The 21,217-nt window shown below is 42.9% G+C and overlaps 2 protein-coding genes across 7 annotated transcripts in view; one reads left to right on the top strand and one right to left on the bottom strand.

Moving 5' to 3' along the window:
• The window catches only part of LOC149239892 (uncharacterized), a 30,291-nt gene extending 20,166 nt beyond the window's left edge, over window positions 1–10,125 (bottom strand). Inside the window, exons 1-2 of the mRNA XM_089461016.1 lie at window positions 8,500–10,125; window positions 7,921–8,339 (exon numbers count right to left, since the gene is read on the bottom strand). Coding sequence (XP_089317142.1) covers window positions 7,921–8,339; window positions 8,500–10,024 — 1,944 coding nt within the window. The 5' untranslated portion in view covers window positions 10,025–10,125. The remainder of the gene's footprint in view (window positions 1–7,920; window positions 8,340–8,499) is intronic.
• Window positions 1–21,217, top strand: part of LOC149239891 (uridine kinase-like protein 4) — a 316,084-nt gene that overhangs the window by 128,532 nt on the left and 166,335 nt on the right. The gene's annotated exons all lie outside the window — the stretch shown is intronic.

Raw genomic sequence — 21,217 nt, 5'->3', positions numbered from 1 at the left:
TTTATGAGATTCCACACGTGTGCACTTATTAGGGCAGAATTGCAGGGCTTCTCTTCTTCGCTGGGGCTGTTCTTCCTTCCTTGACAACTCGGCTTGGCAAATTGATCTTTAGACACTTGATTTTTCGGCCTCCTGAAGTGACTGTAATCTTTGATCTTTGCAGCTACAGAAATAAACCCTGACTGTCTTGCATGTGTGAGATAAATGACCCAAAAACAATCCTTTTTAACCTTTAATATTCTCCTTCCTTTTGTTGGAATTTCTCAGACTTCTTGAGCTTCAAAACGAACTTGATTGGTGTACTAACAAATGAGATCGAGTTCTCTATTTATAGGCTTCATGTCACTATTTGTGGGCTTTGTTACTGTCCTTAGGTTGACTTGATGCTTGTGAGGGCCGACTTGTTTATTGCAACATGACAAGGTCTTGGAGGGTCCCTTGACTCAACTCTGACTGAAATAATTTCTTTTTGGAATATGTAACATGCCCAAGAAGGGTCTTTCATACATAGCAATGACTTGAAGACTAAATGACAAGCCCTAGAAGCTCACAATGGGAGCTTGACCTAAAAATAAATTTTCCTTGAGCATGGAACCCATGTTTCAAGAACAATAATAATAAATTTATTTTTCCCTTTTCATTAAATACATAAAAATCATGATTACACGTCATTACGAAGACCAAACCTAGTTACATATTTCAACAGGATGGTTGCACTGATCAGAAGGGTAACATTTGTCAGGTAAATTATATGTATAATTTCCAGACATTGAATCATCAATTTGAGGCTCGAAAACTTTGAGGTGCAAGCATGGAAAATGTAGGATCAAAGCCTATGCCTACCTATCAAGGAAACGTTGATAAATCAAACTGCTGCATAGAAACATTTCATCACTGGACGAAGGTTACTAATCCTCTAGAGGGCTACATTAACACATTGTCACTCGCATGAAAATGTTTTTATGGAGCAGTTTGGGGTCCTAATCCTCCAGAGGGCTACATTGGCACATGTAGGGTGAGCGTTGAGAGCCATGGGCCTCCACAACAGCGGATTGCACTCCGTGGATCCCCATAGCCATTCAGAGATTGCTCGTGGTTTACTTAAAGGAGGATGCACCTGATCTATTATGCCTAATTGGCCCTAGATTTACCCCATACACTTGGCAGATGATCCAGAACTTGTATAATGATGTGGCATCACCTACACTATCATCCTACCGCTTGCAGGCGACCCACAGGCATCTTCGAATTGTTTGGAGACCCATGAGGACACTTGTGTGCTCCCCACATGTCATTTGGAGTACCACAGGTTATTACAAGGGGTCAACCCCTTGTCCACTGCTTTTGAGGGTCCTATTTTTCATTGTGGCCCCATGGACCTCATTAGGCCTCTTAGAGGGCCCTATGACATGCATAGATTATTATTTGACCTCTTGAGAGGCTTACTTTTTTCATTTATGAGCTAGTTTGGTGGGCTTGTCACCAAAAGTTGTATTATTAGCACATTATTTTATTTTTGGGGGTTCTGTAGGCTAAGCAGGCTAATTCGAACACTTAAGATGTGTATAAATACAAGTGAGGTGAGGTCATTTCTCGTCATCACTTTGGATTGGATTTCTCTCTTTAGAGAATTTCACACTTTTTTTGGTGGATGAATTAGAGCTTTTATGGATGAATTTTGATGTATGGTTGTTGGTCTATCTTCTCTTGGAGCTTATCTATTGTCATTTGTGAATGGTTGGATATACTGTACTACATGTAAGTACTAAATTTTGATGTTATTCTTGTTACTTTTTGTCATATATGCTGGATTGGGATTTTCGTTGTTTTAGGGATAATTATTGCATACAATTATTGCTTAATATTGTGGAATTGTCTCTATTATAACGTTCTCTCCATGTATGGGCCATATAGTGTGAGGGAAATCTCCTAGGGGTAAAATTTGACCTTGATAAGCCATTCCTCTTGTGCATTTGAAGTATAAAAGCTGCAAGATTTGCTTCATATGACCTAGAGGGCTTGTGAAGTAATTTTGAGGCCTGCTTTACTGGGAATCAAGAAATATTACACAATCAACATAGATTCCATTCTCCCAAGGGTTAAGGCATTGATCTACCAAGGGTGGTCACCAAAACTTTCATTCTTTCACCTTCTCCCAAGTCTAGTCACATTGGGGTGCTTAGGGTATCAATTTTCCGACAAGCTAGCCACATAAAAATTCCGATCTCGTAGGGTCTCCTGCGCTGTCCTTTCTTCTAGCCCTCCAAATTTGAAGACATTCCGACGATGGAATTGGGAGAAAAGCCAAGCCCTAGCTCTGGGACCAAAACTTGGCTGCCATCCCCAAGGCTAGCACTTCCCAGGGTCAAACCAACATCTTTGAGTAATTATATTTTCTTTGATCCTCTCTCCACCTTGTCTAGGGTAAGAATATCATTGGTTGCTACATTCCTTCCTCATACCCTAGACTGGGTCCACTTGGCCCTGTGTGGTCCCACTCCTTTGAAAGACCATTCTTCAAGAACCATCTGGGATACCAATTCTAACAAGGATTTTAGGGATTGGGAAACTCCTTCACACGTCTTATCCCATAAACCTAACCCTCAAATCCTCTCTTCCTTTCCCTAGATTACCTAGTACCTTGCTTACAAAGCAAGCAATCTTTATCCTTCAAATTCTGGGAAAGGGTTATTCGGGTCACTCATATCCATTGACTTATCCTTCATTAGTGACTCCACACATACCGAGTCTCCTCCCATCGGTGAAAGTCCGTAAATAGAAGGGAGCCTTAGCTGAGGTGACAGTGGGCTAAGACTCCATTTGTTGCCCTTGGCCTAGCATTTGGTTGTTAGGGATTCCCCTTAGGTGCCCTGCTAGTTTGAGCCGTAACATTTTGGCGTCGGTTCTGGGGACACGAAACATGCGCTTTGTTCCCCATACGACATTATTTATATCATTTGGTGACTCCATTTGAGCAACAAAGTCCTAGTTCCTCATTGAACTTCAAAGTCAATGCTTGTAGGGTGAAGCAGGCATTTGTGAAGGCATTTTAATTCACCCCGACGACTCCATTTTTGAATTATATGCAAGATCATGAAAAATGGTTAAAGAAAGTATCCACGACATTAGCCTCGAAGAAGAACAAGACCTATGGGAAAGATTGGGTTCGTGGTTTGAGCTTTGTGATCATCTGATAGAGCACAAGAACGAGGACTTCATACTCGATTTTTATAACAAGAGCAGGTCAAACCTCGACAGCATAAGGAATGTAAAAATTTCTGTTTTCCCACCCCGGTTTTCAGTTTCACCTTATTTCTCCCATGTAGTTAAATGCCCATTCCCATAACCATACATTTAACAGACTGAAAAAAATAAATATGGCTGAAAACACAAATTCTGGAAATTTTTTCAGAATGCTGGAAATTGCAGAAATAAAAATCAGCAATTAAAAACAGCCATTAAAACACATTAAAACACTGATATTTTTGGTCAACTTGACCCTGGAAAAACCCCCTACAACTCTTGGGGAAAACCAGTTTGAGAGCTCTTCTTTATTTATGAAAATTGTCTTTTTACAGTGAGAATTATTCAGCAAAAAATCAGCAAGCAAATTTACAACTTATCTCCTTTCCCGTGCCTCACAGCAATATGGAAATTACAGCAAACAGGACAGCAATAAATGCTGTACGACCTCCGTTTTGTGTGCAGAAAAATCAGCAAACTGCTCCTCGATGTTTGTGCAAAAATCTGCCTTTCACTATGTGCTGAATCAACTGTACAAATCTGCTCAACTGCTGCCTTGGAATGTGTGCCAAGCTGTTGTCTCCTTCTCCTCCCTGCTCAGAAATCTCTCTTGCTCTCTTGCTCTCCTTCTCCCAATCTGCTCATGAAAGAATGAATGACCTTTTCCTCCTTTTCCTCCTTTAATATAACTCCAAGTGACTTTTGGGTGATCCAAGTGACTTTTGGGTGATCTCTAAATCCAATGGCTGAAATAGATTTAGATCAATGGCTGAGATTAAATGCTCATTTAAATTTCACTTTCTATTTTTTAATTCACCCCACTTTAATAAAGACCCACTTAGTCATTTATTTCCAAAGTCACTTTTCCTTTCTAATTTTTCATTGACTTTATAAAAGTCACTTTAAAATTAGACTTAATAACTTTATCACTTAAAGTCACTTTTAAATTAGATTTAACTTTATAAAATTATAAAGTCACTTTAGGAGAAAAATCAAATTCTTTTGGACACTTTTCCCTAGGCCAAAGATCAAAGCCTAAGGGAACCACCTGTCCTCCGGTACCAAATTTCAACACTCCCTCTTCCCGAGGAAGGTGTTCCTCACCACACCCATCTTGTCTCTGAAGTAGACATGCTTGCCCCGTGGTAAGGCTTTGGTAAGGATATCTGCAACCTGCTCATCAGTGGAAATATACTCAAGCTTCACAGCTCCCTTCTGAACATAGTCTTTGATGAAATGATATCTGATCCCGATATGCTTTGACCTGTCATGAAATACTGGATTCTCCGTGAGTTTAATGCAACTCTGATTATCACAGTAAATCACTGAAGGTCTCAACGGCTGACCAAATAAGCCAAACAACATCTTGCGAAGCCAGATAGCCTCACAACTAGCTAGACTGGCTGCCATATACTCTGCTTCCGCTGAACTCAGTGCTACTGACTGCTGCTTCCGGCTGAACCATGACACTACTGCTGAACCCAACCCAAAACAACACCCTGAAGTGCTCTTCCTATCAGAAGCACAACTTGCCCAATCAGAATCAGTGTATCCTGCCAATCTCACTCCATCTCCCTGCCTGTAGTCCAGACCATAATCCACTGTCCCCTGCAAGTACCGCAAAATGTGTTTTGCAGCCACCCAGTGAACCTTCCTAGGCTCACACATAAACTGACTCATCGTGTTGACTGCAAAACAGATATCTGGTCTAGTGTTGACCAAATACATCAAGGAACCAATCAGCTGCCTGTACAATGTGGGATCCACCAACTCGGAATTCGAAGCATGAAGCTTCTTCTAGTTGGTGATCATCGGTGTCGACATGGGTCTACAATCCTCCATGTGGAATCTGCTAAGGATGTCCACAATATACTTCCCCTGCCCCAGGAAGAAATGCCCCTCCTCCTGCCACACCTCCAAACCCAAAAAGTAATGCATCAAGCCGATGTCCTTCATCTCAAACTCCGCCGCAAGATCTCTCTTGCAGTGCTCTATGAGTCTCTCTGCACCTGTAATGATCAAGTCATCCACATACAGCACCAGAATGAGAGGCTCCTCACCAATCACAATAAAGTAAAGGTTCGGATCTGCCTCACTCTTTGTGAAACCCATCCCCTGCAAGTATGCATCTATCCTGGAGTACCAAGCTCTGGGAGCTTGCTTCAGGCCATAAAGGGCCTTCTTCAATCTGCACACATGGGACTCCTTCCCATGCACCTCAAAGCCCTGTGGCTGCTCAATGTACACCTCCTCCTGTATGAAGCCATTGAGAAATGCGGTCTTCACATCCATCTGGTGGATCTTCCAACCCATCTCTGCTGCTATCGATATAATGGAGCGGATCGAAGTATATCGAGCCACGGGAGCGAAGGTCTCCTCATAATCAACTCCCTCTACCTGGGAGAACCCTCTAGCCACAAACCTCGCTTTGAATTTCTCAATGCTGCCATCTGCAGCATGCTTTACCTTGTAAAGCCATCTGGAAGTAACCACGGATTTGCCCTCAGGCCTCGGCACCACCTCCCAAACATCATTCTTCATGATAGAAGAATACTCCTCCTGCATGGCCTCTCTCCAGACCTGTTGGCTAGCTGCCTCCTCATAGCTAGAAGGCTCAGAGTCAAGGATGCTGGTAACCATCGCCATATAGCTACAAAACCTCTCAGGTGGTCTACTCTCTCTGACCGGCCTCTTCGGCTCAGCAACAGATGTGGCATCTCTCAAGGTGTCCTGAAGCCACTTGGGCTTCCTCTTCCTTGAGCATGCTTCTCCCATAGGAGAATGAAACTCCTCCTCCTCATCACCATCAGTAGCCTGAACTCCTGACTGTCTGTCTGCTGTCCTCCTGCCTGCACCTGAACCTGTAGAAGCTGAGGTACCGTGTGAACTGTCCATCAGTGGACTCCCTAGTGAACTGCTCTGCATGCTGCCCGGAGCACCACCCCTCTGGCTCGGCGAGCCACTGCTCACTGATGGACCTGACATCCTCATAGATGTACCTCCGGATCCTCCTGATCCCTGCCCACTGGATCCCTGCGACTGACTCAACTGCTGCTGAGGGTCTGGCTGATCCAGATACTCTAACTCCCGTGACCTCCTAAAGGCCCTGTCCTCCTCGAACTTCACATCCCGTCTGACAACAACTCTCCTCTGTGCAGGAATGTAAATCCGAAAGGCCTTTGAGGTCTCACTGTAGCCCACAAAGATACCCTTCTCTGCGGTGGGCTCTAGTTTGGTCCTCTCCTCCTTGGGTATATAGGAGTATGTAATGCATCCAAAGATATGAAGATGACCAAGATCAGGTTTCTTCCCAGAGAAAGCCTCCTTAGGAGTCATGTGCCCCAAGGCACGATGCGGACTCCTGTTCTGCAAGTAAACAGCTGTGTTGCAGGCCTCTGCCCACAAGAACAATGGCAACCCCTGATCATGTATCATGGCTTTGGCAGCCCCTATGATGGATCTGTTCTTCCTCTCTGCAACTCCGTTCTGCTGGGGGTTGTAAGGAACAGTAAACTCCCTCCTAATGCCTGCCTCCGCACAATAGTCAACAAACTCTCCAAGGGTGTACTCTCCTCCATTGTCCGACCTCAAGGACTTGATCTTTCGACCTGTCTGAGTCTCCACAAGAGCTATGAACTCCTGAAACCGCTTGAAGACCTCACTCTTGGTCTTCAAAAAATAAATCCAGGTCCTCCTGGAGTGATCATCAATGAATAACACATAGTACTCATATCCACTCAAGGAAACATGAGACATCCGACCGCTCACATCGGAATGAATCAAATCAAGTATCCCCGTCGCTCTGCTGTCACTGCTGGGAAAAGGGGATTTGGCAAACTTGCCCATCACACAACCTCTGCAAGTATCAAAGTGATCAGTACTGAAATCTGGCACACCTGTAGTGATCTCCCGCAATGTCCTCAAGGCTCCATGATACATGTGTCCCATCCTGCGGTGCCAAATCTCACACAGCTCAGAACTGCTAGCTCTGCTGTCGGTACTACTGCTCAATGCCAAAAGGGGCTGGAATGCAAACTTGTACACCTTTGCATGGCGTACACCTATCACTCTCAATGTTTTACAACTCGGACTCGGACTCGGACTCGGCCGAGGATCGACTCGGACTCGGACTCGGACTCGGTAATGACTCGGCCGGCTCGATTTCAATGACTCGGTCGTTGTAAAAAATACATTAAATATTTATTTTTTTTATAAAAAAACATAATTTTAAATATTTTAAACATAATTTTAAAGATTTTCATTCAAGTTTCCAAACACACAACATTATAATATACATGGAAGACAACATATGATCAAAGTAGGATCATGAACCAATCCATTATATCAAAATGGTACGGTGTACCCAATGGCAATAGTAAATACATAGTCAACTGTAGTCTGTCATACATGATCAAAGACTCAAGAGTCAAAACAAAATACAAATAACCAAGGAGGCTAGTAGCTACTGCCAGAGGAGCCAAGATCATCTCGACCAATCTCTGGATCATCATCATCAGAGTCAGACAAGGGGCCCCATGGCTCCTCCTCATCATCATCGTCTCCAACTGCAACTGTAGAAGTGGTGCCAGTACCACTAGGCTGTGCAGCAGATGCACGCTGAGATAGAGTACAAATGCGGCTGCGCTTCTGTCGTGGCTGAGCAGAGGAAGCACCTACAACTGGAGTCCTACTAGCTGGCTGTGAGACTGAGGCTGGTGGATTTGGATCTGCATTCAACTGAACATGCTGCAGTGGATCTCCAACATCAAGTGATTCAAGATCCTCATCAGGATCAAACTCTGGTAGACGACTCTCCACTACCCAATCTGATGTTGGGTCAATGTCTTCCAACACAATGGGATCTGAATCAGGTCTTTTGTTCAGCAATTGGTTCCGTCTGAGCCGAAGGTTGTATTGGACAAAAACTAGATCATTCAACCGTTTTTGCTCCAAACGGTTTCTCTTCTTTGTGTGAATCCTCTCAAATACAGACCAATTGCGCTCACACCCAGATGCACTGCAAGTTTGACTCAAAATACGAATTGCAAACCTTTGCAATTCAGGGCACTGGCCACCAAAGGCCTCCCACCATTGTGCTGCAAAAAACATAGGAGTGTAATGAATTATGAGTTAGATGAAGGCTGAAGCTCAACAAAATTACAAATTATATCTAACTTTCAAATTATAAATGATTTAACAAACTTTAATAAAAAAAGTAAAACCATTAAGAAATTGAAAATTGAAATTTTTGTTTACCTGGCTCATCTGCTTCTCTTGCAATCTTTGCTAGGTTCTTCCCAAAGGTACCTGTTGCATTGCTGAAGGATGTGACCTGCTGATGTATCAGCAGCTGATCAGACTCCGATGGGACCATGCGCTCAATGCAATCAACCAGTCCATCTCTGACCTCCCCCCTCAAAGCTCCTGACTCCTTAGCTTTATAATGATACCGTGGGTTCAAAAAATACCCAGCTGCATGTATAGGGCGATGGAGTTGATTGTTCCATCTTTCATCAATGATTGCCCAAATGGGCCCATACTTTGCCACTCTATCCTTGTATGCTGTCTTTATTTGCTCCTTTGCTTGATCCATAGCCTCATAAATGAAGCCCATAGCCAACCTTTCCCCATCCACCAACCGCAACACCTTAACTAGTGGCTCAGCAAGCTTCACAATCTCTGCTGCCTTTCTCCAAAAAGTTTCATCATGGACTTTCCTTTTCAATTCTCTGCCTTCTGGTTTGTTAGACCAACTGCTTTGATTCCATTCATCACTAGAAAACATCTTTTGCAAGTTTCTATGTTGGGAAAGCATAGATTGCAATGTCAAAAAATGTGTAGCAAATCTAGTGATGGCAGGCCTAATGATATCCTTGCCTCCAGTGTGTTTCCTCATGAGACTCAAAACCAGTGTATGATTGTAGATAAATTTTGTTATGCTTTTGGCATTATCTACAGTGTTTCTGACCCAATCTAATTTTCCAATATCCTCAAGCATGAGGTCTATGCAATGTGCAGCGCATGGGGTCCAAAAGATGGTCTTGTGTTTTTCCTCTAACAGTCTACCAGCAAGAACATAGTTAGAGGCATTGTCTGTGATGATTTGAACAACATTAGCCACCCCCACATCCTGAATAACCTCATCCAATAGCTGAAACAACAAGTGGCCATCTTTTACCTTATCAGATGCATCAACTGATTTTAAAAACATGGTTCCCTGTGGGCAGAAGGCAAGAAAGTTTATGATGGTACGGTTTCTTTGATCAGTCCATCCATCTGACATGATGGTACACCCTGTTCTTGCCCATGATTCCTTGAAATCTTGCAAATACTCATTAATTGATTGAATTTCTTTCTGCAAACGAAACCCCCTTAGCTCTTGCATAGTAGGGCCTTTGAAGCCTTTTCCAGCAGCATGTATGGCCTCAAACATAGGCTCATAATATGGTGAACGAGCAGCATTAAAGGGGATATCAGCATCATACCACCATCTAGCTATGTAGTCACAAGCAGTCTCCCTCAATTCTTTCTTCCAATGGTCATCTAAAGTGGGCTGAGCAAGACCTTTACTAATACCAACTTCAGGACCATGTGCATCTGATGGAGAGGAGCCTGAGTGAGTGAAAAAACTTTTGATAGTCCCATCACCCTTCATTCTACCCTTTCCCTTATCTTGAACAGAAGCAAAAGAGGGAGGAACATAACGGAAAGGGTTTGATGCATCAGTTTGAGGGATAGAGGAAGAACCCTCAAACTCATAGTGGGGGTTGGCAGCCATCATTCTTTGTATCTCCCTCTTCCTCCCAATTTCAGCCTGTATCTCTTTTTGCCTAGTCTTTTCTTCTTTAAATTTTTCAAAGCTTTCCAACAAATTCTTTCTAATCTCCCCAATTTCATTAGATTTACATGCAGTAATATTGCCTTTAATCCCTGCCAAGTGTTGTTTCAGCCTATTAATCCCCCCAGGACCTTCCTTAATTTTCCTATGGCAAAACTTGCAACACATCTGATTATCAACCCTTTCAACATATGCCCAAGCAGGATCTTTTGCTCTAGGTGCCATTTTTTGACTAGGAAAACAATCTGAAAATGAAAAAAAAAAAAAAATTGATTCAATGTTCATTTATTTGACAAAAAACACTCTCTAAGCTTTCTTGATATGCAACTAAAATTTACTAAGCAAAAACAGATTTGTAAGGGTGGAAAAAAATACCTCCAGGCACAAACTGCCTCCTCAAGATTGCTCCAAAAATCAGCTCCTCAATGCTGCTCCAAATGGCTGCCCAAGAAGCTCCTCACTCCAGCTACAATGCTCCTCCAAGACTCCTCACTGCTGCTCCAAAACAAGCTCAAGAACTGCTCACTAACTCTCAAAGAAGACTCTCACTCAAATGCATAAGACTGCTGTGAGTGAAATGAGAGCATTTGGCTGTCTTAAATAGAGTTTGGGAGGGGGAAATGGACCCCAAAAGCATTTAACAATATTCCATTACCCTTTGGAATCCACAAACCCTATTTACCTTTAACAAAAAACATCAAAAAAGTGATTTAAAAACCTGTTTAACGCTGCCCAGCCGCGGATTCATTGACTCGGCCGAGTCAATACGGACCCGGCCGGGTTGACCGAGTCAGCTATGACTCGGCCGAGTCATTGGATGACTCGGCCGAGTCATAGCTGACTCGGTCAGCCGAGCTGGGTCATGGGCCGAGTCACAGTTTTGGCAATGGAAACGGTCCGAAACGACCGTTTCGGAGTCAACCCGAAACGGCCGAGTCATAGCTGACTCGGTCAGCCGAGCTGGGTCATGGGCCGAGTCACAGTTTTGGCAATGGAAACGGTCCGAAACGACCGTTTCGGAGTCAACCCGGCCGTTTCGTAAAACACTGATCACTCTAGCTGAATCAGCTGGAGCGTCCCTGGGATACATCAACACCTATCCTCCCCTGAACAGTACCTCATATCCTCTGTCCTCCAAAGCTGAGACGGATATGAGGTTCTTCCTCATCCCTGGCACATAAAGAACCTCTGACACCTTCAAGGGAGGTTTGGACTCCCTCTGAAATGTCACTGTCCCCACCCCGACTGCTCTAACAACTCTGTCATCACCGAGTACTACCTCAATATCAGTGCCACTCTCTGAAAGCTCTGAGAAGTACTCCTGAACTCCTGTCATGTGACGTGAAGCCCCACTGTCCACATACCAGATACCTGAAGATGCTCCGCTAATCGAGGGAAAAGCATGCTCCCTCTGAACCTGTGGGGCAGGTGATCTTGTACTAGAGGACTCACACGTAGTGAACGCAAACTCTCGGTCAAAACGACCAGCAAAGTCCTCAATCTCTGCTGAAGCTGCCACGTCCTGGTTCTTCCCCTTCTTCTTCTTCTTCTCCGGACACACAACTGCATAGTGTCCCATCTTTTGACAATTCCAACACTTCACCTTGGAATAGTCCTTCTGTGAGTTACCCTGTTTACCTTTACCTTTACCTTTGCCTTTGCCCCCACCACTGCTTGTGGAAGCCTGCTTCTTCCCTTTGCCTTTCTTGCCTCCTGCCACCAGTGCTACGTCCTCATCCTGCTCAACTGGCTTGGCTGCCCCAAGCTGTCCTTTCCTGATCTCTGTCTGAATACAATCATCCCAAAACCTCTCCCATGTGGGAAGGGTCTCACGTGCACAAACCCCATCAGCAAAGTTCAACCATGAACGGGGGAGGCCATTCACTGCAATACGCACCAACTCAGTGGATGGAATGGCCTCTCCAATCGCTGCCAACTCATCTCTCACATTGGTAATCTTTGTGAGATATCCAGCTGCACTATCATTCCCCATCTTAATGTTCTTCAACTTCTCCTTCAGGACCATCTTCCGGTTCTCATTGGTACTCTGGTAGAGATTGGACAATGCTGTCCACATCTCATGGGCATTGCTCTTTCCTCTCACATGAGGAATGCAATGGTCTTTGATTCCGTCTAGAATCAACTTCTTACCCTTATTGTTCTTCTTTTTATACTCAGCCAACTGAGTAACATCAGTGGGCACAACAACAGGGTTCTGTGCGGTATGCACCATGATATCCCAGACTTCTGCCTCCTCAAAGATACTCTGCATTCTCTCCTTCCAAACGCTGTAATTTATATGCCCATCCAGCCTATCCTCCACCCTCAATCCCAATGACATCCTGCTGTCCTAAAACTGAAAAATAGCACTGCTGTAGTAAAGATAAAACTGCTGTTTATGAAAAAATCAGCTTGCTGGAATTTTCTGAGTGAAAAATCAGCAACTGTAATTTTTCCTTTTGCTGTCCCAAACTGCCCTTCAGCACTCAGGCTCTGATACCATGTAAAAATTTCTGTTTTCCCACCCCGGTTTTCAGTTTCACCTTATTTCTCCCATGTAGTTAAATGCCCATTCCCATAACCATACATTTAACAGACTGAAAAAAATAAATATGGCTGAAAACACAAATTCTGGAAATTTTTTCAGAATGCTGGAAATTGCAGAAATAAAAATCAGCAATTAAAAACAGCCATTAGAACACATTAAAACACTGATATTTTTGGTCAACTTGACCCTGGAAAAACCCCCTACAACTCTTGGGGAAAACCAGTTTGAGAGCTCTTCTTTATTTATGAAAATTGTCTTTTTACAGTGAGAATTATTCAGCAAAAAATCAGCAAGCAAATTTACAACTTATCTCCTTTCCCGTGCCTCACAGCAATCTGGAAATTATAGCAAACAGGACAGCAATAAATGCTGTACGACCTCCGTTTTGTGTGCAGAAAAATCAGCAAACTGCTCCTCAATGTTTGTGCAAAAATCTGCCTTTCACTATGTGCTGAATCAGCTGTACAAATCTGCTCAACTGCTGCCTTGGAATGTGTGCCAAGCTGCTGTCTCCTTCTCCTCCCTGCTCAGAAATCTCTCTTGCTCTCTTGCTCTCCTTCTCCCAATCTGCTCATGAAAGAATGAATGACCTTTTCCTCCTTTTCCTCCTTTAATATAACTCCAAGTGACTTTTGGGTGATCCAAGTGACTTTTGGGTGATCTCTAAATCCAATGGCTGAAATAGATTTAGATCAATGGCTGAGATTAAATGCTCATTTAAATCTCACTTTCTATTTTTTAATTCACCCCACTTTAATAAAGACCCACTTAGTCATTTATTTCCAAAGTCACTTTTCCTTTCTAATTTTTCATTGACTTTATAAAAGTCACTTTAAAATTAGACTTAATAACTTTATCACTTAAAGTCACTTTTAAATTAGATTTAACTTTATAAAATTATAAAGTCACTTTAGGAGAAAAATTAAATTCTTTTGGACACTTTTCCCTAGGCCAAAGATCAAAGCCTAAGGGAACCACCTGTCCTCCGGTACCAAATTTCAACAAGGAATGACTATTGAAGAAGGGCCCACAAATTATCTCTTCTTGGAGCTTGTCTATTATACTGGTACATTAATTCCTTGTCTCACAAGGTCAAGGAAAAATATGGTTCATTACCAAATGAGGATTTGGATGACCAGGATGACCAAGAAAATGAGGATGATGAGCAAATACCAGTTATGGAATTGGTAGCGAATAACAATGAAGTGAAAGACATCTCCTCTAAGGATGATGAAGAGTTGGATCTTGAAAGACTCCAAATCACACAACAAAGAATGGATGAATATATTAGGTTATGCAGGGGGTTAGTGAGGGAATGTAATTCTGATGAAGTATTCTCCCGTTAATATGATGAAGAGGTGAAGCTTCATAAGATGAAATGTGAATATAAAGAGAACCCTACTAATGCTCTCCTCCTAGAAGTGTATTACCAAAATCATGTAACAAATACCTTAGCCATTGTTCTTCAAGAGAAGAGAGAAGAAGAGGGGTCTCACTTGTCAACCAACCAAGATGAAGATGACCTTGAGAATCTCAAAGATGAGCCCTCGTTGGGGCCGCAGGATGGACAGGATGATTCTGAGAGCACATGTGTTGAGGAGAATGAGGCTATGGAAAGTAAGGCTGAGACTAAACTTACCTTTCTCAAGGGTATCACTCCTAATGACTCTCCTTTTGAGAACCTTGAGGAAGGTGATCCCATGAGCTCCTTGGAAGATGACATTGGAGATTATTTCCACATTGAAAAGGAGAAATGGGAGATTGTTGGGCCTCAATTTGATTGTGCTCCCATTTATGATACTGACAAAGAAGATGAGATTGAGATTGGTTTTTCCTTTATCTCGGGCATTACTTGCGATGACATCTCCATCGATACCTTTGGGAAGGAGAATTATTATTTTCCCTTGCATGAAGAAAGTCAATCTTTGATGGAAGTGATTGACTCTCCTTTTAATGAAGGCCCATCTTTGACTGTCCTTTTAATGAAGGCCCAATCTTTGACTGTCCTTTTAATGAAAGCCCAATCTTTGATGCTTATAATGAGGAAAGCAACGAGGCTTCTACCTACCCACCTTATTATGTATTCAAATCACTTGAGCCTTCAAATTGTGGGCAAGGAAAACCTGCTGAATATGACACTTCACCCTCCCCTTTGCTTTTCCCTCTTGTTCATCACCTTGAGTCTTCCTCAAGTAAGTCTCTCATCCCTTTTGGCATAACCTCTAGTGACCATGCCCCTTTTCCCCTTTCTGAATATGGTTTCAAGAAAGAACCCTTCTTTAAATATACTTTATCCCCTTTGACCCACCCTCAGGATTATGGTCACTCAGCGACCTCTCCTCTCTGATGTGACCATCACAGTGAGCAACCTATTTGTTGCCCTTCTTCTTTCTCTCACCCTTCGTTCCCCTCTCATCACAACTGTGTGACATCTTCAAAGCATGATATTACAAATATGGTTTGATGAGGAGATCCTGAGAGTGATCATTCATTCCACCATTGTGTACCTAGAAGGAGAGCCCAGGACCTCTAGATTGACCTATTCTCTTTCTCCTAGGACTTTCCTTTACCTCGAATGGAGATCATATTTTCTTGCCTCACACCTGCTTCGTCCGCCATGTGACTATGTCCACATTCGACTCAGGAGTTGTTGCATGAGTAATCATACTGACAAGCATATGTATATTGATGTGATGATATGTTGGTTGCACTAGCGTTATGATTACACTTAGTATCAGCCTTACTATATGCATGTTAACGTAGGATGCATTACATGTTGATTTTCGTGTTAAAACTAACATCATATGATATTTCTCATGGTAGATAGATGCATATTTGCATATTTTATTTTCTGTTGGTTTTATGGCCTAACATATAGCATGTGCAATCATGAGATGTCGCGAAAACATGCTGCCTCGTGTTCTTCCATCTATTATATGTGCAGGTGATAGGTCTATAGTAACCAAGAGATTGCTGGAGTTCTCGTGACCTCCTGCCCGAGTAGCTACGCCCACTTCTTCGAGAGATCACGTCCCAGTTTGAGCGAAATGTTACGCACCGTTTTGTGGGTAATATCCCTAGGAGAAATTTTTTCTCCAAGATGGTCCTCAAGCGACAGCCAACAAACCCTTGCAGCTATCAACTAGCTCATTATGCGATTTCTCTGCCACCCGAGCCAACCATGTGGTCCCTCACCCATCTGCCATGATGGTATGTTTGAAGGTAGGCCTCTCGAATCTAAAGATATGCCTTGTCATTTTGAAATTGAGTATTGTAGTTTGCTTATCATGGACACTTCTGGGCATGGATTAATAGGGTGGTTTCAGCGGAAAGGATGGGCTAGGTCTGTGCTCCTATACCCTAGACCCCTTTTAGGAATTAACCTTGGATTCTAGTCCCATGGGATTTCTTTGACTGACCATTTGGTTTTAGGGATGGTATTTCATGGGAAATCTCGATTTTGGTTGCGTGGTCCCTCTCCCTTATCCACTTATATTGCCCCCTTGCCATTCATTATTACCCCATCCATCATTTATGCCACCTGGGTCCACATCCCTTCATCGGGTGCACATAGGGTTAGCTCACCCTTCCCCTTGCCCACACCTTGGGTCATGACCTAGAATGAAGCCCAGAGGTTTATGCAGCTGAAAAAAAAGTTAAAAGCATATATGGGCACATTCAACAAGAAAAGTACCACAAAATGAAAAAGATGGCTGGGACAAAAACATTTAGCATGTGGTAAAAAGCCAATACATGAGCTCTACCCCATCATCGTGGCCATCACCCTAGTTCGTACAGGTTGTATGAGCCTTCTTCATCATATAGGAACCCATGATTGTCCCAAGCCTTGATGGGTGATGAACCGCCCCACCTTAAAGGGGGGAATTCACTGCTATATATTATACATCATGCTCTAACCCCTTGAGCCCCGAGCAGTTAATCAAAGAAAATCATAAAAAGGCAAAATGCATATAAAGAACGGTGGAAAAACCAAGGCCGAGGCACCTCATGCACCATGATTTCTCCCTCCTAAACATTATAAACCCAAGTGTGGACTTCCCTCTTATTAGCTACCCTTATACCCTAGCATGTGACTTAGGGTTGTCGCTTGTCATCCCCTACTTCATTCACCTATCTGTCACATGTCACCACCTTTTGACGGATGTACCTTGACTATATTATCCCCTTTACAGGTAGAAACCACCTAATAGGGCACTTGGTTAACCCCATTTGGAGTTTAGGAGACATTGGTACACGCCGAAGCCCATTATGGAAGGGCGGGCCATTATGAAGTCACCACCTGTGGTCCATGATTAGGTAAGATCATTTACTCGATTTCTCTAATGTCTTGTTGTACTGGAAGGCTAGGGGACACATTGGATCTTATGCAAGATTGCAGATGGTTTCCATTTGGGTTTGGTCTCCCTATACGGGGCCTAAATCCTTTAGAGGGCTACATTGGCACATGTAGGGTGAGCGTTGAGAGCCATGGGCCTCCACAATAGCAGATTGCACTCCATGGATCTCCATAGCCATTCAGAGATTGCTCGTGGTTCACTTAAAGGAGGATGCACCTCATCTATCATGCCCAATTGGCCCCAGATCTACACCATACACTTGGCAGATGATTCAGGACTTATACGATGATGTGGCATCACCTACACTATCATCCTACCCCTTGCAGGTGACCCACAGGCATCTTCGATTTGTTTGGAGACCCATGAGGAGACTTGTGTGCTCCCCACATGTCATTTGGAGCACCACAGGTTATTACAAGGGGCCAACCCCTTGTCCACTGCTTTTGAGGGACCTATTCTTCATTTTGGCACCCATGGACCTCATCAGGCCTCTTAGAGGGCCCTATGACATGCGTAGACTATTATTTGACCTCTTGAGAGACTTATTTTTTTCATTTATGAGCTAGTTTGGTGGGCTTGTCACCAAAACTTGTATTATTAACACATTATTTTATTTTTGGGGCTTATGTAGGCCAAGGAGGCTAATTTGAACTCCTAAGATGTGTATAAATACAAGTGAGGTGAGATCATTTCTCATCATCACTTTGGATTGGATCTCTCTCTTCCTTAGCGAATTTCACACTTTTTCTAGTGGATGAATTGAAGCTTTTATGGATGAATTTTAATGTATGGTTGCTAGTCTATCTTCTCTTAGAGCTTCTCTATTGTCATTTGTGAATGGTTGGATATACTCTACTGCATGTAAGTACGAAATTTTGATGTTATTCTTGTTACTTTTTGTCATATATGCTGGATTGGGATTTTCGTTGTTTTAGGGCTAATTGTTGCATGCAATTATTGCTTAATATTGTGGAATTGTCTCTATTATAGCATTCTCTCCATGTATGGGCCATGTGTGAGCGAAATCTCCTAGGGGTAAAATTTGACCTTGATAAGCCATTCCTCTTGTGCATTTGAAGTATAAAGGTTGCAAGATTGCTTTCACTTGACCTAGAGGGCTTGTGAAGTAATTTTGATGCCTCTTGACTGGGAACCAAGAAATCTTACTCATAATCAACATAGATTCCATTCTCCCAAGGATTAAGGTACTCATCTACCAAGGGTGGTGACCAAAACTCTCATTCTTTCACCTTCTCCCAAGTCTAGCCACATTGGGGTGCCTAAGGCATCAATTTCCCGACAAGCTAGCCACATAAAAATTTCAATCTCGTAGGGTCTCTTGCACTGGCCTTTCCTCTAGCCCTCCTCCAAATTCGAAGACATTCCAAGGGTGGAAATGGGAGAAAAGCCAAGCCCTAGCTCCGAGACCAAAACTTTCCCTGCCATCTTGAATGCTAACACTTCCTAGGGTCAAACCAACATCTTTGAGTAATTGTATTTTCTTTGATCCTCTCTCCACCTTGTATTGGGTAAGAATATCATTGGTTGCTACATTCCTTCCTCATACCCTAGACTAGGTCTACTTGGCCTCGTGTGGTCCCACTCCTTTGAAAGACCATTCTTCAAGAATCATCCGGGATACGAATTCTAACAAAGATTTCAGGGATTGGGAAACTCCTTCACACGTCTTATCTCGTAAACATAACCCTGAAATCCTCTATTCCTTTCCCTAGATTACCTAGTACCTTGCTTACAAAGCAAGCAATCTTTATCCTTCAAGTTTTGGGAAAGGGTGTTTCGGGTCACTGACATCCATTGACTTATCCTTCATTAGTGACTCTACACATACCAGGTCTCCTCACATCGGTGAAAGTCTGTAAATATAAGGGAACCTTAGCTGAGGTGAGAGTGGGATAAGACTCCATTTATTGCCCTTGGCCTCGCATTTGGCCGTTAGGGATTACCCTTAGGTCCCCTGCTAGTTTGAGCGGTAACATACCCAACAAATATACCTTCATCTTCCCGAGAGTAAAATTTTTTGAGCTTCTTGTCTTCCCTCTTTATGTAGCATTTGCTTCCGAAGATTTTGAAATGCTTAATGTTTGTCAGTCTACCTTTCCATAATTCATATTAGGTCTTGTCATAGTTTCTTCTAAGCATTCCTCTGTTTTGAATGTGCATAGTTGTTTCCACTGCTTGAACCTAAAAGACATTGCTTAATTTTGAATCATTCAACATGATTCTAGCCATTTCTTCCATCGTTCTATTCTTTCTTTCAACGATTCCATTTTTTTGTGGTGTCTCGATTGCCGAGAATTGTCTTTTTATTCCTTGTTCTTCATAGAAGTGTTGGAATTCTTTGGATGTGAATTCTTCTCCATTATATGATCTTAAACACTTGATCTTCTAATCAGTTTCGTTTTCAACCATCTCTTTGTAAATTCTGAAACATTCAAATGCCACAAACTTTTTCTTCAGAAAACTTGTTGCCGTCATTCGGGTGTAATCATCGATCATTAGCATGAAGTATTGTTCAACATCCAATCCTTTACTTCTCATTGGTCCACATAGATAAGTGTGTATTAACTCTAATGGTTTTGATGTGGAGTGTTCCTTGGTCCTGAACTCAAGCCTTGTTTGTTTTCCATGCCTGCAGTGCTTATACATAGTACTTGTTGGTTTTGACATTTTTGGCATCTCTCTCACAACTTTCTTTTTGTTGATCTTTACCAAATTATCGAAGTTTATGTGACCTATTCTCCTGTGCCAAAGCAAACTTTCACTCCTCCTTTGCCAAGAAACAACCTTCCTTTCCAATTTCATATAGGGTGTATATATCATTTGGAGTTGTTGTAGTTGCCACTAACCTGTTTGATATCTCCCTTCTTATTTCACATTTCGCATTTTCTCCCTTCTTTTACAACTGACCTGTCCTCAGGCCTCGACACCACCTCTCAAACATCATTCGTCATGATAAAGCTTTATTCTTCTACCATGGCTTCTACCCACACCTGATGTTTTGCAGCTTCCTGAAAGATGGAAGTTTCTGCAACCTAAGCTACCAATGCCTGATATCTATCAGGTTGTCTGCACTCTATCTTGTTCGTCCTAGGAACTCCAACGAACTCCTCGGCACCTCTCCATGTCTAACAAACCTCTTTGCTTGCTCGATCACTAGTAGTGGGAGGCTCTACCAGCTCCTCCTCATCCTTCTCCTACAGCTTGGTCACCTGAGATCTCACTAGATTCCCTACTCATGAGGAAATGCTAGTACTGGTCATTGTACTGGATCCGGTGACTGTCCCACTGGCTGCCCCTGTGGCTGGACCAATGGAGCTTCAATTGGCTGATTGTGATCACCTGTAGGCATCTCACGAGATCTCTTAAAAGCTCGATCTTCCATGAACTTTATGTCCCGTTTCACCACAATCTTCCTATTGCTAGGAATGTAGATCCTGTATGCCTTGGAGGTCTCGCTATACCCAACGAGAAACTCCTTCTCTGCAATCTGATCCAATTTGGCGCGCTTCTCATCTGGCACATGGCAGTAAGCAATGCCGCCAAAAATTCTGAAGTGACTAACCTCTGGTTTCTTCCATGTGAAGACTCCTTTTGGTGTTTTCTTCCCCAATGCTCTATGAGGAGTCTTGTTCTGACTGCCGTGTTACATGTCTTTGCCCATAGAAACTTGGGCAAATCCTGGTCATATAACATTGCCTTTGCAGCCCCAACTATCGTTCTATTTTTCTGCTCTGCTACCCCATTCTGCTGTGGATTATACGAGCCTGTCCATTCCCTTTTGATGCCTTCTTTCGCACAAAAATATGTGAAATATTTATCAATATATTCTCCACCATTATCTGAGCAAAGCACCTTTATCTTCTCCCCTGTCACATTCTCCACGAGAGCCTTAAACTCTATAAAACGATCAAAGACCTCACCTTGGGTCTTCAAGAAGTAGATCCAAGTTTTCCTGGAATGGTCATCAATAAAGGTGACAAAGTATTATACACCACTGAGAACTCTAGTGGACATTGGGCCACAAGTGTCTGAATGTATAAGTCCTAACACGCCATTTGCTTTGCTGTCACTTCTTGGGAATGCTGCCTTAGCATACTTCCCAAGTACACATCCTCTACACACATCATCGTGTTCATGCCAAGTTCTGGAACCCCTGTTACTATTTCCTTGAGCATCTTGAGTGCTCCATGGTGTAGATGTCCCATTCTC

The sequence above is a fragment of the Pinus tabuliformis genome, chromosome 8 (genome assembly GCF_031772625.1).
Source record: "Pinus tabuliformis cultivar Carrire ecotype Pingquan chromosome 8, CPIR1, whole genome shotgun sequence".
NCBI lineage: Eukaryota > Viridiplantae > Streptophyta > Pinopsida > Pinales > Pinaceae > Pinus > Pinus tabuliformis.
Note: the sequence above shows the minus strand (reverse complement) of the source record. Positions and strands in the feature narration are given on the sequence as shown.